General features: G+C 45.2%; 1 protein-coding gene across 6 annotated transcripts in view; it reads left to right on the forward strand.

Annotated features, from left to right (window-relative positions):
* The window catches only part of DENND1B (DENN domain containing 1B), a 364,765-nt gene that overhangs the window by 337,398 nt on the left and 13,401 nt on the right, over positions 1-13,966 (forward strand). For 5 of the 6 annotated variants that reach the window (XM_077452755.1, XM_077452759.1, XM_077452754.1 and 2 more), the window contains one exon: positions 4,657-4,752. The exons of the other annotated variant lie outside the window; for it this stretch is intronic. In XM_077452755.1, the coding sequence (XP_077308881.1) occupies positions 4,657-4,752 (96 nt within the window). The remainder of the gene's footprint in view (positions 1-4,656; positions 4,753-13,966) is intronic. 6 annotated transcript variants of the gene reach the window in all.

Genomic DNA, 13,966 nt, shown 5'->3' on the forward strand with positions numbered 1-13,966 from the left:
ATTGTATAACTCCTTTTCATTATCAAAGGCAGAGGGAAAGAGATAGATTATACAGCAAGCTTAGTTTGAGGAGGGTGAAAATACTGGTCATCTGCTTGCCACCATTGCCAAATCACAAAAGCCGCCAGCACACATTAGCGGTTTATCTGATGGTGACGGGCATACGGCAACCTCCCTCCAGAGATTACCGCTGTTTTTTGAAGGTCCTGTATGGACCTCTATAATAGCACAGTCTCATGTGAGGCGGATGCCCTCTACCAATCTTTAACCTCAATCACTCTTCCTGCTGTCACTGAAGGAGATTGATTCTTTTTAGATAAATTACTGTCAACTTTGTTTGGCACCCTCAATAACAAATCTTCGGGAGTAGATGACCAGTGGAACATTATAAAAACGATGGGGATTTTCTCCTTTTGGACTGTTTAATGAGGCCTTTGAGGAGGTTACTCTTCCCCAGTCCATGAAGTAAGCCATCATTATGGTCCCTCTGAAATCTGACAAAGATCTTCTATTACCCAAATCCTACTGTCCAATCTCAATGCTCACATCTGACATAAAATTCCATGCTAAAGGTAATAGGATTACAGTAACTCTCTCCTCCTACTTAAGCAAGAAAAGCCAGCATAAAGGGGAGACATTCAAGAGATTAAAAGATATCCATCTACCAGATGACAAAGCAGGAAACAATATGCAATGCAGTTCTCTGACAGAAGGGGATGGGTAAATAGAGATGGTTTTAAAATCCCACTGCCAACTGAAGCAGAGACAACCGATGCAATTGATGCCACACTCTGGTTTCCTGTGCAGTTATCCAATAGATCAAAACTACCACCTGTTGTTTAATTTCTCCTTTATCTCCAATGTTAAGTTACATGTAGCAAACGGGCGCACGGCTACATTTTTGTACAGGTATTGCAACATTAAATATATATATATATATATATATATATATATATATATATATATACATACACACATACAGCTGTTTTGCTATCGAATGCTTTTTCTTATTATGGCTATGGAGATTTATTTTGCTTTGGAAAGTAGTACCAAGAAATCATGTTTTGTAAAAAAAAAAAACTGTATTTCTAGCTCGGGGTATTTTGCCTCCTCTGCCCTGTCATGTGCTGACTGGTAACCTTTCCTCAGCAGATTCTTTTGGAATATTGTTAGTTCCTTTAAAAAAATAATTTGTAAAAACTCTCAAAAGCCTTTCCCTATTCTGTCTGTCTTTTATCTTTCATTTTCACTTTTCCACCACTGTCCTCCACTCTCTACAGGGGCAGTAAAATCCAAAACACAGTGAGGGGAATTTATCAAAACTAAAGCAGACATAATCTAAAGCAGCTATGCATGGCAACCAATTAGCTTATAATTTTCGATTTCAGAGCTTAAAATGGTTGTAAAGGCAGAAGTTTTTTTTTTTATCTTATGCATTCTATGCATTAAGATAAAAAGCCTTCTGTGTGCAGCAGCCCCCCTTATACTTACCTGAGCCCCATCTCTCCAGCAATGTCCACGAGTGCTTCAGCCATCCGGGGCTCTCCTCCTGATTGGGTGAGACACAGCAGCTGTCAAAGTCAGTTAGCCAATCAGGAGAAGGGGGGGTGGGGCCGAACCATGGCTCCATGTCTGAATGGACACAGGGAGCTGTGACTCTGCTCGGGTGCCCCCATAGCAAACAGGAGGGAGGGCCCAGGAGCGCTAAAGAGGGACCCGAGAAGAGGATCTGGGCAATCCTGTGCAAAACTACTGCACAGGGCAGGTAAGTATAATATGTTTGTTATTTTTATAGAAATAAAAATGAAACTTTACAATAACTTTAAAGTGGAAGAAAAGAGTAACTATATCTATTCTTTAAAATGCCTCCTCTCCTCCTCCTACATTTCCTGCCTAACCTATATAAAAAATATCTGTATACTTGCATATTTTTCTGCTTGGTCCAGTAAGCGCAGTCCTGCAGCTCTCTGTAAGGGAGCAATGACGTCAACCATGGCCCAACTGTTCTGGGGGCTGCCTTCTCTCCCCGGAAGCAGCCTCTCACTAACACAGGGGAGCTAGAGCTGCAGGATCACAGACCAGAGTGGATTAAAAATAGTTAAAGCACAGTTCCACCCAAAAGTGGAACTTTCGCTTTTTCATCTCCTCGCCCCCTCCGGTTCCATATTTGGCACCTTTCGTGGGAGAGAGGGGGAACAGGTCAAAAACAGGTCCCCTTCCCCAAAGCAGTTTTAGGGCCGAAAAAGGGTTAAATCCGCCATCAAAATGCCACCAGAGCGTCGTTTTGCTGGCAGCATCGCAGTGCTGCCTCATTGATTTCAGTGGAGAGCAGCGGTGGAGGAGCGGTGAGTTCACCGCTCCTTCGCCACTCCAAACAAGCCGCTGGCAGGACTTTTTGTGACGTCCTGCCAGCGCACCGCTCCAGTGTGAAAGCCCTCAGGCTTTCACACTGGAGTGAATGGAGCCACTTTTTTCAGGCACTATGCATTTGCTATTTATAACGCTGTAGCACCTGAAAAACGCTGGCAGTGTGAAAGGGGTCTTTTTGAGGGATTACTGGTCTCATATTTATTTTTATTCATGGCATTTAGGTATTATTAAACACGAAAGCAAACCTTTATTTTATTGCAACTTACCAATCCTTAGATGTGATGATTGAATTTTTTTCAACTGGTGATCCAGCCAGTAAGTTCTTTTTTCAAAATAACAAGCTCTCTTGCAGTTACAGGGATGAGACAAACTGTTTAGCATTGGCAAGGGTGCTTACAATGATCACCTTTTATTTGTTTATGTAAAACCTTTATCCCAAAAGGAAAAACTGTTTGTTTTAACTGCTTATTAGCTGAAGTTTGGTTTCAATTTGGTGTCTAAATTTGCTAGGCAGTGCAGGCACTCTAAGCCCTTGTACACACGGTCGGAGAATCCGTCGGGAATGCGTCTTATCGGACCGTGTCGTCAGATAATCCGACTGTGTGGGGTATGCATCGGACTGATTCCGTCCGAATCTCCGTCGGACCCAATTTTCCAACATGTTGGAAATATTTCCCGACCAACTGGTTTGATCGGACATACTCCGATCATGTGTAGCGAATTTTGATCGGACCAAGTGCCACGCATGCTCAGATCAAATTCCTACATGAATGTAGTCCCATCGTAACGAAATTACGTCATCACGTTCTGAAAGATCGGACTTTTCGACAACTTAGTCCGACCGTGTGTATGTAACCGTTTCGGACACAATCCGTCGGACTAAATTCGACTGACAAAATCCTACGGATTTGGTTGGCAGAATCTCCGACCGTGTGTACAGGGGCTAATACAGGAGGCATGTTACTGGCCAGATCACCAGGTGAAAACAGAAGGAAAAAAGCCTAAAAAAGAAAACAAATACAGCCACTACATCTACTAATTGGTAAGCTGCAATATATTAACTAAAAACAGCTTCACTTCAGCAGTAGCAATACAGTCCTGCTTACTTCATCAAATACATTAATCAGTAAAGTAGCTTTTTATCATCCTGAACAAATTCCCGGTTTGGTAAGTGTAACCTTCACATGCTGTCACACAGGAAACAGTCTGTCTGTTCACCCTTCAGAGTTTTTAAAAGTCCTTTTCCAGCCTCTTCCCGAGAGGCTTCCCAGCTCTTCTATAACAAGCCAGGTATCCTGACAGTTGGACTTGATGACTGGAGTGGTCAGACTGAGGATCCACCCAATCACTCTGCAGCCCAAACTCCATGACCAACAGAAGAATTTTTCAAGCAGTCCCTTAGGCTGGGTTCACACTGGTGTGATGAAAGACATCGCAGGTGATTCGCATCACATTGCTGTGCAAATCACATGTGATGTCTGTGCAATGTGAATTCAGCCATACAAACTGTATGGCTGAAATTGCATTCAAACCAAAATGGTGCAGGACCCTTTTTTTGGTCCGCACTGGAATCAGATCGCATGGGTGTTCACACGCATGCGATCCGATTCCTGTATCATTTCATAGCTCCCACTGCGATCTGCAAACTGATTTTGGGGTGTTATTAACTTTACATTGCCACTCTCAGCGGTTTGCAGATGTCAGTGTGAACTAGTGTGCGATACGGGTGCGATGCGGGAACCGACACTAAATCACAACCGGGACTTAAAGGGAAACTGACCCGCCTTCCTCACTAGGGTCCCCTGGAGCCCACAACTGCTTCAATCTGGGCAGCAAATATTCCCCATTCATCACCTCATCTGCCATTCTAGCCCAAGCTCTGTCACACTATATATAGATAACTGTAGGGAAGCAGCAATAACACCTTTGTAGGTAAGTAGTTTGACAATGCAATAGAAGATAGATTGAATTGGATAGAAACCAAAATTAGCAGTTACTGAATGCCTATAACATGCAGGATGTACAAAGCATGCTTTGTTCTTCATCAGTCTGGAAAAAAATATGGTATGAAACTGTTCTTCATATGCCCAGCATTTTGAATAAATGAATAAAACGTACTCCAATTCTCCACTTGAATATAGAACGATAGATAATGCAAACGTTTATTACACAGATTTTCACACTGCAGTACCATGTGATTTTTTTATTTGTTGTTTTATCTGTTAAGCTTGTTTCTAACCGCATGTGACCTGCATGCTGCATGCTTGTTTGATGGTTTTGTTACAGGAAATTGAAGAGGAAAATTTGGAGCCCATAAATTCTAATACCTTCCCGTTAAGCAGTTCACAGCGTCCTATCTCTGAGAGAAGGAAACTCTCACAGGTGAGGAATGCAGCTATAACCCTTGTTTAATAAGGTGAAGAGCAGTGTGTAAAGCAGGGATGTGTAATTTGTGAGCCAGGGCCCTTAATAGTGTCTCAGACCAGTAATTAATTGCTGGAGTTCTCAACACATTATTTCATTGGTTTTTAGAGTGAATTCTGTTGTAAAGCCCAAAACAATAGCAAGCTGACATGACTTTTGAAAAATTCCACATTTACATTTGGCACTGCATTCCAAAACATATTGAAGGGCATTGATTTAAAGCGGACCTTCAGTCATTTTTTCAACTTTCCATCTGCTCTTGTTGTTTTAACTTTGGATAGCAAAATTTTTTATTTTTTTTGCCAGTAAATACCTTATACAGCCCACTTCCTGTTTCTCGTCTGGTCATTAACCCTGGCTTATGACATTATGCACAGCTCTTTCTCACTCTCATGAGAGTTTGTCAGGAAGGGAGTGAGCGGTGAGTCATAAGAGGGCCAATGAGAGCTCCAGAGCTGCAGATCTGCCTCTGTGTGTCTGTAAATCCAGGAAGTGTACAGGCAGCAGCTTCAGCTGTCCACAGTTAAAATGCTTGGAGCCAAACTCTGCGGAGGGAATTTTCGGCAGCATATTTGGCAAGTACAGAATCACAGTATATATAAAATAATATGCAAAGTGGTTGGAGGGAAGCTTCAGGATGGCAAAGATGTTTTTATTACAAATGATGTGAGCAGACTGCAGTTCCTCTTTATGGAATATAAACCATGTAACCAGTTCATAATGGTTAATTTACCTTTCTGTTCTGCTTTCCCTAAACTGGTAAAAGGTGAATTCCGATTGGTTATCTCATATTACTGCTCTTCATATTATTTTATTAAACAAAACGTATTCTTTTAAAGAACTTTGCTAAGCAAAATGGATGCATAACACCACAACTGAATTTTAGTAATACAGCAGCCCTTTCTTTAGCAGTTACATTTGTGTCATTTATTGCTCAAGCCGGACAAGACACTTCATGGCCTGTAGTGACTCTCAATGACTTTAACCACTTGCCAACGGCCTACCGCACTTGTACTGCAGCCGGTCGGCTCTATTGCACAAAACGATGTACCTATACGTCATTTTGTGAAATAGACACTGGGAGAGGGTGTGCACGCCACCAGAGGCATGATCATGCGCTGATTGGACGGAGGGGGAGCCAATCATCGGGTCCAGCTGACCCGATGGCTGCCGGCAACCCACAATGGTTCCCGAGAGAGGCAGAACAGCGGTCTGCCTATGTAGACAAGGCAGATTGCCGTTCTGGCAGGGGAGAAGATGGAGATCTGATGTTCCTGCTAAGCAGGAACATGGATCTTTGTCTTCCCCCAGTCAGAGCATCCCTCACACAGTTAGAAAGCACCAACTAGGCACACAGTTAACCATTTGATTGCCCCTGATGCTAACCCCTGCCAGTGTCATTAGTACAGTAACAGTACATATTTTTAGCACTGATCACTGTAATAATGTCACTGGTTCCCAAAAAAGTGTCAAAAATGTCAGTTAGGTTTCTGATTTGTCAGCCGCAATGTCACAGTCCTGCTAAAAATCACTGATCACCACCATTACTAGTAAATAAAACACAATAACGTTTGCACAAACCAATCAGTATACCCTTATTCGGATTTCTCATATCGTCTTCCAGGACAGCCTTTGAGATATAGGGCTCCTCCCTCCGGGACAGGAAACACGTCAAGCCAATTAAATAAAAGGTGTGGTCCTCCAGGCCCTCCTCAGTTTTTGTGTTTCCTGCCGGACGGGAAGGAGCACGTCTTGGAACTGGTAAGGGGAGCTCCTTCTCAGGGGTTTTACCTGGGGAGAGCGCCTTGATGGACCTGGCCCTTAGCACCCCTCGGTCCGAACGAAGGGAGGAGAGGGTAGCTTTCAGTCCCCGCTGCCATTTAAACGTTCGGAGAGAACGGGACCCCGATACGCGGCAATCTCCCCCTCGGAGCGCTAACCGCTCGTACCTGTCGGTCGGAGGCGGCGGGAGACGTTCGCTCTACCGACCGGCGTTCGGGTACTGTGAGCGGTACGTTCGTAAGAACGCACGGCGTCGGGGCGGAGTTTTTGCGCTCTGGCGTACGGAAGTGGGAGAGACGCACTTCCGCCGGATTCGCGTCATCAGGGGGCGCCGCAGGACCCGTTCCAGTCCTTTGGGCGCGGCGGTGTGACTACAGGGTTGCCTGGAGCAGTGTGAAGGCTCAGAGAGACTGAGTGATACACAGGAACCATGGAGAGTGCGGTTGTGCAGGTGGACTCCGGTTCAACAGGCTCCAGTACCTCTCAGGTAAGCTTGGTGAGGGCAGACCAGGACTTACACTGGGGGGTGGGGGGTCACTCTGACCCGTAGCACCTTCCCGGGGTGGAGAACCTGCTGGTGAAGGGGGGCACTTCCTAAACAGACCCTAGAAGCACAGTGGTGTGGTTAGGGGTGGTATTTTAATGGGACCCTGTTTTTCTTTGTTTTTAGGTTAAACAGGACAGAGCCCAGATACCTTTACCCAGAAGGAAATGTGCCGTGTGTGGGGCTAAGTTAGGCACCGGTTGGGAGAAGCCGCTTTGCCCAGATTGTGTCAGTAGCCTGGTAAAAGAGGACTCGGTGGCAGCTTGTCACAATGTTTTAACATCCGTAAAGGATGAGATTGCATCCACCTTCCAATCTTTTAAAAACATGATGGATAGGATGCAGGGTCCTTCTGTCTCTTTACCCAGAGCCGTGAGTATGCCTTCCTTATCCGAACCAAGTCAGGAGGAGGAGGTGGATAGGGAGAGGTTATCCAGGTCATTAGCCTCCTCTAGGACAGAGTCTACTTCAGAATCTGAGGGGGAGGAAGAGGCCATTAGATCAGCCAGATACAAGCTGTCTTTGGATGATGTGGGTGACCTCCTCAAGGCTATATATGACACCTTAGAGATCAGAGAAGAACAGGTCCAGCTTTCAAAACACGACATGATGTATCAAGGGTCGAGTGTAATGAAAGACAGGGTATTCCCCGTCCATAAGTCGCTAGTGGAGGCGATTCTGCTGGAGTGGGAACAACCGGAAAAAAGGCCATTTTTTTCAGGTAGCCTTAGAAGGAGGTTCCCTTTTGAATCGGATGCGGTGCATCCCTGGAACAAGGTTCCCAAGTTAGACGCTCCCTTGGCTAAGGTCTCTAAGAAGACAGATTTGGCCTTTGATGATATGGGTTCACTCAGGGACCCTATGGATAAGAGGGGAGATCTGCTGCTCAAGAGAGCCTGGGATGCCTCTTCCATTGGGCTTAAACCGGCCCTAGCAGCTACCTGTGTGGCCAGAAACTTGGAGTGTTGGCTTACACAGTTACAATCACATATTTCTGCAGGTACTTCTAGGCAACAGCTGTTGAAGTCCTTTCCGCTACTGTTTAAAGCGGTGGGCTTTTTAGCGGATGCCTCTGCAGAATCAGTCAAACTGGCTGCTAGATCAGCAGCACTAGTGAACGCTGCCAGAAGGGCCGTTTGGCTTAAAACCTGGTCAGGAGACACAGCTTCAAAACTAAAGTTGTGTGGATTACCCTTTTCAGGGGACCATTTGTTTGGGCCCGGCCTGCAAGAGGCGTTAGAGCGCACGCAGGATAGGAAGAAAGCTTTCCCAGAAAGGAAAAAGAGACCTGAAGGGAAACGCCTTTTTCGAAGCCCCAGGCAGCAAAACCTGCAGGAAAGGGAGGTTCGCCCCAAAAAGCATTGGACGGGTCACAAGGGAAGAGGCAGAGGAGGTATCTTATTCAATCCTCCTCAACCCTCCCCTAAAACCCAGTGACTCCTGCGTCCCGGTGGGAGGAAGACTGGGGAAGTTCCTCCCACAGTGGGAAGCTTCAACCGAAAGTCCGTTCATTCGAGATCTTGTAAGGAACGGCTACAGGTTGGAGTTTGGTTCAGTTCCCCTCCCGAACTTTCAAGTAACAAGGTTACCAAGGGACCAAGAGAAAGCAGAGGCTTTGGCTCTTCTTCTGGGGGATCTGGTGGACCAAGAAGTAATGGTGCAGGTACCTCAGGAGGAGCGAGGCTTGGGGGTTTACTCCCACGTATTCGTGGTAAAGAAACCTTCGGGGAAGTTCAGGTTAATACTGAATCTCCGTCCCCTGAACAGATTTATAAAATACAAGCGGTTCCGGATGGAGTCAATCTTCTCGGTAACCAAATTCCTGTTTCAGGGCTGTCACATGGCCACAGTGGATCTCAGGGATGCATATTTGCATATCCCGATTCATCCGGAATCTCAGAGATTTCTCAGGTTGGCGGTGAGGTTGAACACGGGGGTGTTACACCTCCAGTTTCGAGCTCTCCCCTTCGGGCTTTCAGCCTCACCAAGAGTCTTTACAAAAGTTCTGGCAGAGGCACTGGCCCCATTAAGGCTCAAGGCTATAACAGTGATCCCATATCTGGACGATCTACTGTTCATAGCCCAGTCGGCCCAACAGCTGCAGAGGGACATACAGGAGGCCTTGGTTTTCCTGCGCTCACTGGGGTGGCTGATAAACCAGGAAAAATCCCAGCTGACCCCCTCACAGGAGGTCCTGTATTTAGGATACAGGATTTCTTCAGTGGAAATGAGAGTATTTCTTCCGGAGGAGAAGATCGGCAAGCTAGAGCAGGCGGTAGCCCAGCTTCAATCTGGTCGGGAAGCCCAGATCAGGGAGGTGATGAGAGTCCTAGGGTTGATGACATCATGCTTTCCAGCGGTGGCCTGGGCAAGACATCATCAGCGTCCTTTACAAAGACTCATGCTCCGTTATTGGGATGGCAGGCAGGAGAGCCTGGATCAGGTTATGCCCCTATCCTCGGCAGTCAGGAGGTCTCTTTGGTGGTGGCGGGCCCAGGTCAACCTAGACAGGGGTCTTCCCTGGTCCCCACAAGCTACGGTGGTGGTCACGACCGATGCCAGTGCGCTGGGTTGGGGTGCCCACCTAGAGGGAACCTTAGCCCAGGGTTCCTGGTCGAACCTAGAGACAGGTCGTTCCTCAAACCAGAAGGAACTTCTGGCAGTCTGGAAAGCTATAGAAACATTCCAGTCCCGGTTACATGGCAGGGATCTGCAAGTTCGCTCAGACAATGTGACAGCAGTAGCCTACCTGAACAAGCAAGGGGGAACCAGAAGCCCTGCACTGCAGGTAATTGCGGACAAAATCTTCTGCTGGGCAGAGAAGAATTTGTCCTCAATATCAGCCATTCACCTAAAGGGAACCCAGAATTTCCTGGCCGACTTTCTCAGTCGCCAGAAGATAGGTCAGGACGAGTGGGCCCTCAACAAGGAAGTGTTCGAGGAGATCGTGTCATGCTGGGGAAGGCCAGAAATAGACCTATTTGCAACAGAAGGCAACAGGAAGGTGACACAATTTTTTTCGGTTCACCCACAGGATCGGGCCAGGGGGATAGACGCCCTTGCCAATCCATGGATGTTTGGCCTGTGTTACGCCTTTCCTCCCGTAAGGATGGTGGCGGAGGTTCTGCAGAAGTTCCGTTCGGAAACTACGGACCTCATTTTAGTAGCTCCTTTTTGGCCAAGGAGACCCTGGTTTGCCAGCATAAAGAGATTGGCCGTACATCCTCCGCTGTTTCTACCAGTCAGGGAGGACTTACTTTCCCAGGGGCCGATCCTGTGCCCTCAGATAGAGAGGCTCAAGCTTGCGGCCTGGTATCTGAGGAACAAATCTTAAGGTCACAGGGTTTCTCAGAGAGAGTGATTAAGACCTTGTTAGAATGCCGTAAACCTGTTACTAGGGCAATTTACGCCAAGGTAGGAAAGAGGTTTAATTCCTGGTTGCGAGAACAGGGGATTGCAAGTCCCGGGGTCCCGGCAGTCCTAGATTTTCTACAGGCAGGGGTAGAACTGGGCCTATCTATCAGCACTCTAAAGGTACAGGTGGCGGCCTTAAGTGTTTTCCTTCAGTCCTCCCTTCAGCAGAATCCATTTGTCAGGAACTTCTTCAAGGCTCTATCTAGATCCAGGCCTGTGAGAATGAAGTCCTGTCCTACTTGGGATTTGGCCTTGGTTCTTAGAGCTCTGACCCAAGATCCATTTGAACCATTAGAGGGGGCTTCACTTAAGTGGATTGTACTAAAGACTGTATTTTTGATAGCGATCACGTCAGCTAGAAGGGTCAGTGATCTACAAGCGCTCTCGGTCAGAGAGCCATTTCTGTTAATCTTAGAGGACAGGGTAGTACTTAAGACTGATCCTAGTTTTCTTCCTAAAGTGGTGTCCACTTTTCATAGGACACAGGATATTATTTTGCCAACTTTTTTCTCAACCTCAGACAAGGATGAGGCGAGATCTTTAAGTTTGTTAGACGTCAGAAGAAGTCTATTGATTTTTTTAGAAGCCACTAAGGTCTTCAGGAAGTCAGACTCACTTTTTGTTAATTTTTCGGGCGCCCGCAAGGGCTGCAAGGCGTCCAAAGCGTCTATCGCCAGGTGGATACGAATGGCGATAGTTAAAGCCTATGAGTTAGAGGGGAAGCAGGCACCCTTAGTTAAGGCACACTCTACAAGGGCGGTTTCCGCATCATGGGCAGAGAGGGCTGGAGCCTCTCCGGAGGAGATCTGCAAAGCAGCAACGTGGTCCAGCTACTCAACGTTCGCAAGACATTACCGTCTGGATTTATGGTCTGATAAAGAGCAGACTTTTGGACGTAAGGTCCTCCAGGCAGTGGTCCCGCCCTGACAAGGTGAGCTCCTTGCTTATCATCTCAAAGGCTGTCCTGGAAGACGATATGAGAAAACCGGAGTTAGACTTACCGGTAACTCTTTTTCTAGGAGTCTTCCAGGACAGCCTGGCTTCCCACCCAAAGTTGTTTAAATTGGACTAAGTGGTGAGGATGTGTATTAACATGATTGTTAGTGTGTTATGTCTTTCAGAGCCTCCCGGCGGTTCTTGGAGTAAAACTGAGGAGGGCCTGGAGGACCACACCTTTTATTTAATTGGCTTGACGTGTTTCCTGTCCCGGAGGGAGGAGCCCTATATCTCAAAGGCTGTCCTGGAAGACTCCTAGAAAAAGAGTTACCGGTAAGTCTAACTCCGGTTTTTTGCACCAAAAGTATGTAGCAGAATAAATATTGGCTGAAATTGATGAAGAAATTAGATATTTTTTATTTATTGGATGTGTTTTATAGCAGAAAATAAAAAAGTAAAAAATGTTGGGTTTTTTTCCTTCAAAATTGTCGCTCTTTTTTTTGTTTATAGCGCAAAAAAAAAAAATGCAGAAGTGATCAAATCCTACCAAAAGAAAGCTCTATTTGTGGAGAAAAAAGGACATAAATTGGGTACAGCATCGCACGACCACTCAATTGTCCGTTAAAACAGTGCAGTGCCATATCGCAAAAATGGCCTGGTCATTAAGGGGGTAAAACCTTCCGGGCTGAAGTGCATAAAACAGGAGAGATACCAGCAACAATTCTGAATGTCTGTTAGAGGAGAATAAATGATTTGCTTGTTGCAATAGGTTGGTTATTTGCATTCTTCGATTGCAGCCATCCTGTCTTCAGGGACAAAAGGGGGGAGTAAGGGACTTGCTAATAGGTTAGATTTTTGGAGTTCTTACCAACTCTGCATTAGAAACAATAGAATGTATGACTAGAGCAGAGTTGTTAGAATGGCTGCCAGTCTTTTTTTTTTTTTTTTTACACATATGTACAACACTGCTACACCTGATGGTTTTATGAAAGTATATCTATAGATGAAAAGAATCCTCTGCTCAGGGTAACATTTTTCTTTGCATCATGCTCCATTGTAGATTTGAATGGTTTATGCTCTATTGTGACAATAACATTATTGTTAACCTGCTTGTAGATCGCTTTGTGATAATAAAAGGCTTTTCATTCAACAAAAGTTTATAGCTAACTGAGCCCTTTGGGGATTTATGGTCATCATTGTTCCAGTTGGAACATTAGAAGATAGATTATTGTGGAAGTGGTTTCTTTCTAAATAAAACAAGCTTACTTTCAGGTCTAAGAATTTTGATGCCATAGTTTGAAGACTGCAGTGCTGTGACGCTGTATATTTTCATTAACTGAAGCGCTCATTTAGCATTTCATTTTATTGTTGTACAGAGCGCCTAAATGCACATCAGTAAATTCCAGCCCAGAAAAATAACGACTCCTACCAGTGCATGTTAATAATGTGAATTGCTTATGTGGATTCTGTGTAAATGTTTAGGAAAGCAGAATACAAAGGAATAAATTCATTTCTATAAAGGATGTATCGTTACTGATAGTGAATATTAAAGGACTTTTCCACATTCTGACCCCAACCTCTTCCGTTCAGAGATCAGTAAGATTGTTCAGCTTGAAACCCTCACCAATCAGCTTCTTTAATAAAGCTGCAGAAAAGCTCAGAGGATGTCATTGCTCTGAAATGCTGGGCATTGTTTGACCACCTTCAGTAACCCATTGCCTTTCTAAGGCTAGGCTGCAGCTGTGCAGCGTAGCCTTCCTGGAAAATCATTTTTCCTGAGGCAGAATATATTGCCTGAAAAAAGCCAAACAGAGCTGCAAAGGGCTAGTAGCCTCGGAGCTTGTCGGCAGTGTTGGCAACGCAACTGATCAGCAGTGGTTCCAAGCAGGGCACCCCTGTTGATGAACAGTAGGATAACAACTAGAGAGGTTTTCCTTTTGGTCTCGGAATTTTTTATTTATTTTTTATCATTAATGGGGCACCTGGATTGTGCTTAGTGTTAAATGTTATTTTTCTTCTTTTTACAAACTGTAACAAAGTATGCATCCATCCATCCTCTAAGCCAGATAGATCAACTTCTTTTAGAAGACCGGAGTCGGTAACAATTTGTATCACTAAATGCCCCGATCATATACAGTCCCACCACTAGTTAACAGTGCTCGATTAAAGTTGTTTTCTATCAGGCTGACACAGTTCCCCATAATCTTTTCTCCTCTCCTCTGTGCTTCTCTAATTAGCAATGGTGACTTCCTCGTTAGCCTGGCAGGGCTTGTGAAAATGTCAACATTCCGCTCAAAAAAATTCTCCAATTAGATCTGGAGAAAAATCCTAGTATCAATTCTGCCGCTCTGCAACAGCCACAGGGAAAAGTGCAACATAGAAAAGTAACCCCTTCACGCCTCTCACATGTTATATTGGCACAAATGAAATGAAGATGGTAGTAAGACCATTTAAAATAAAAATGCAATGGTTCTTTTATTGTTATTATTTATAGTC

This window comes from Lithobates pipiens, unplaced genomic scaffold, assembly GCF_037356315.1.
Source record: "Lithobates pipiens isolate NorthernLeopardFrog02 unplaced genomic scaffold, aLitPip1_a1.2 Scaffold_23, whole genome shotgun sequence".
Classification (NCBI taxonomy): domain Eukaryota; kingdom Metazoa; phylum Chordata; class Amphibia; order Anura; family Ranidae; genus Lithobates; species Lithobates pipiens.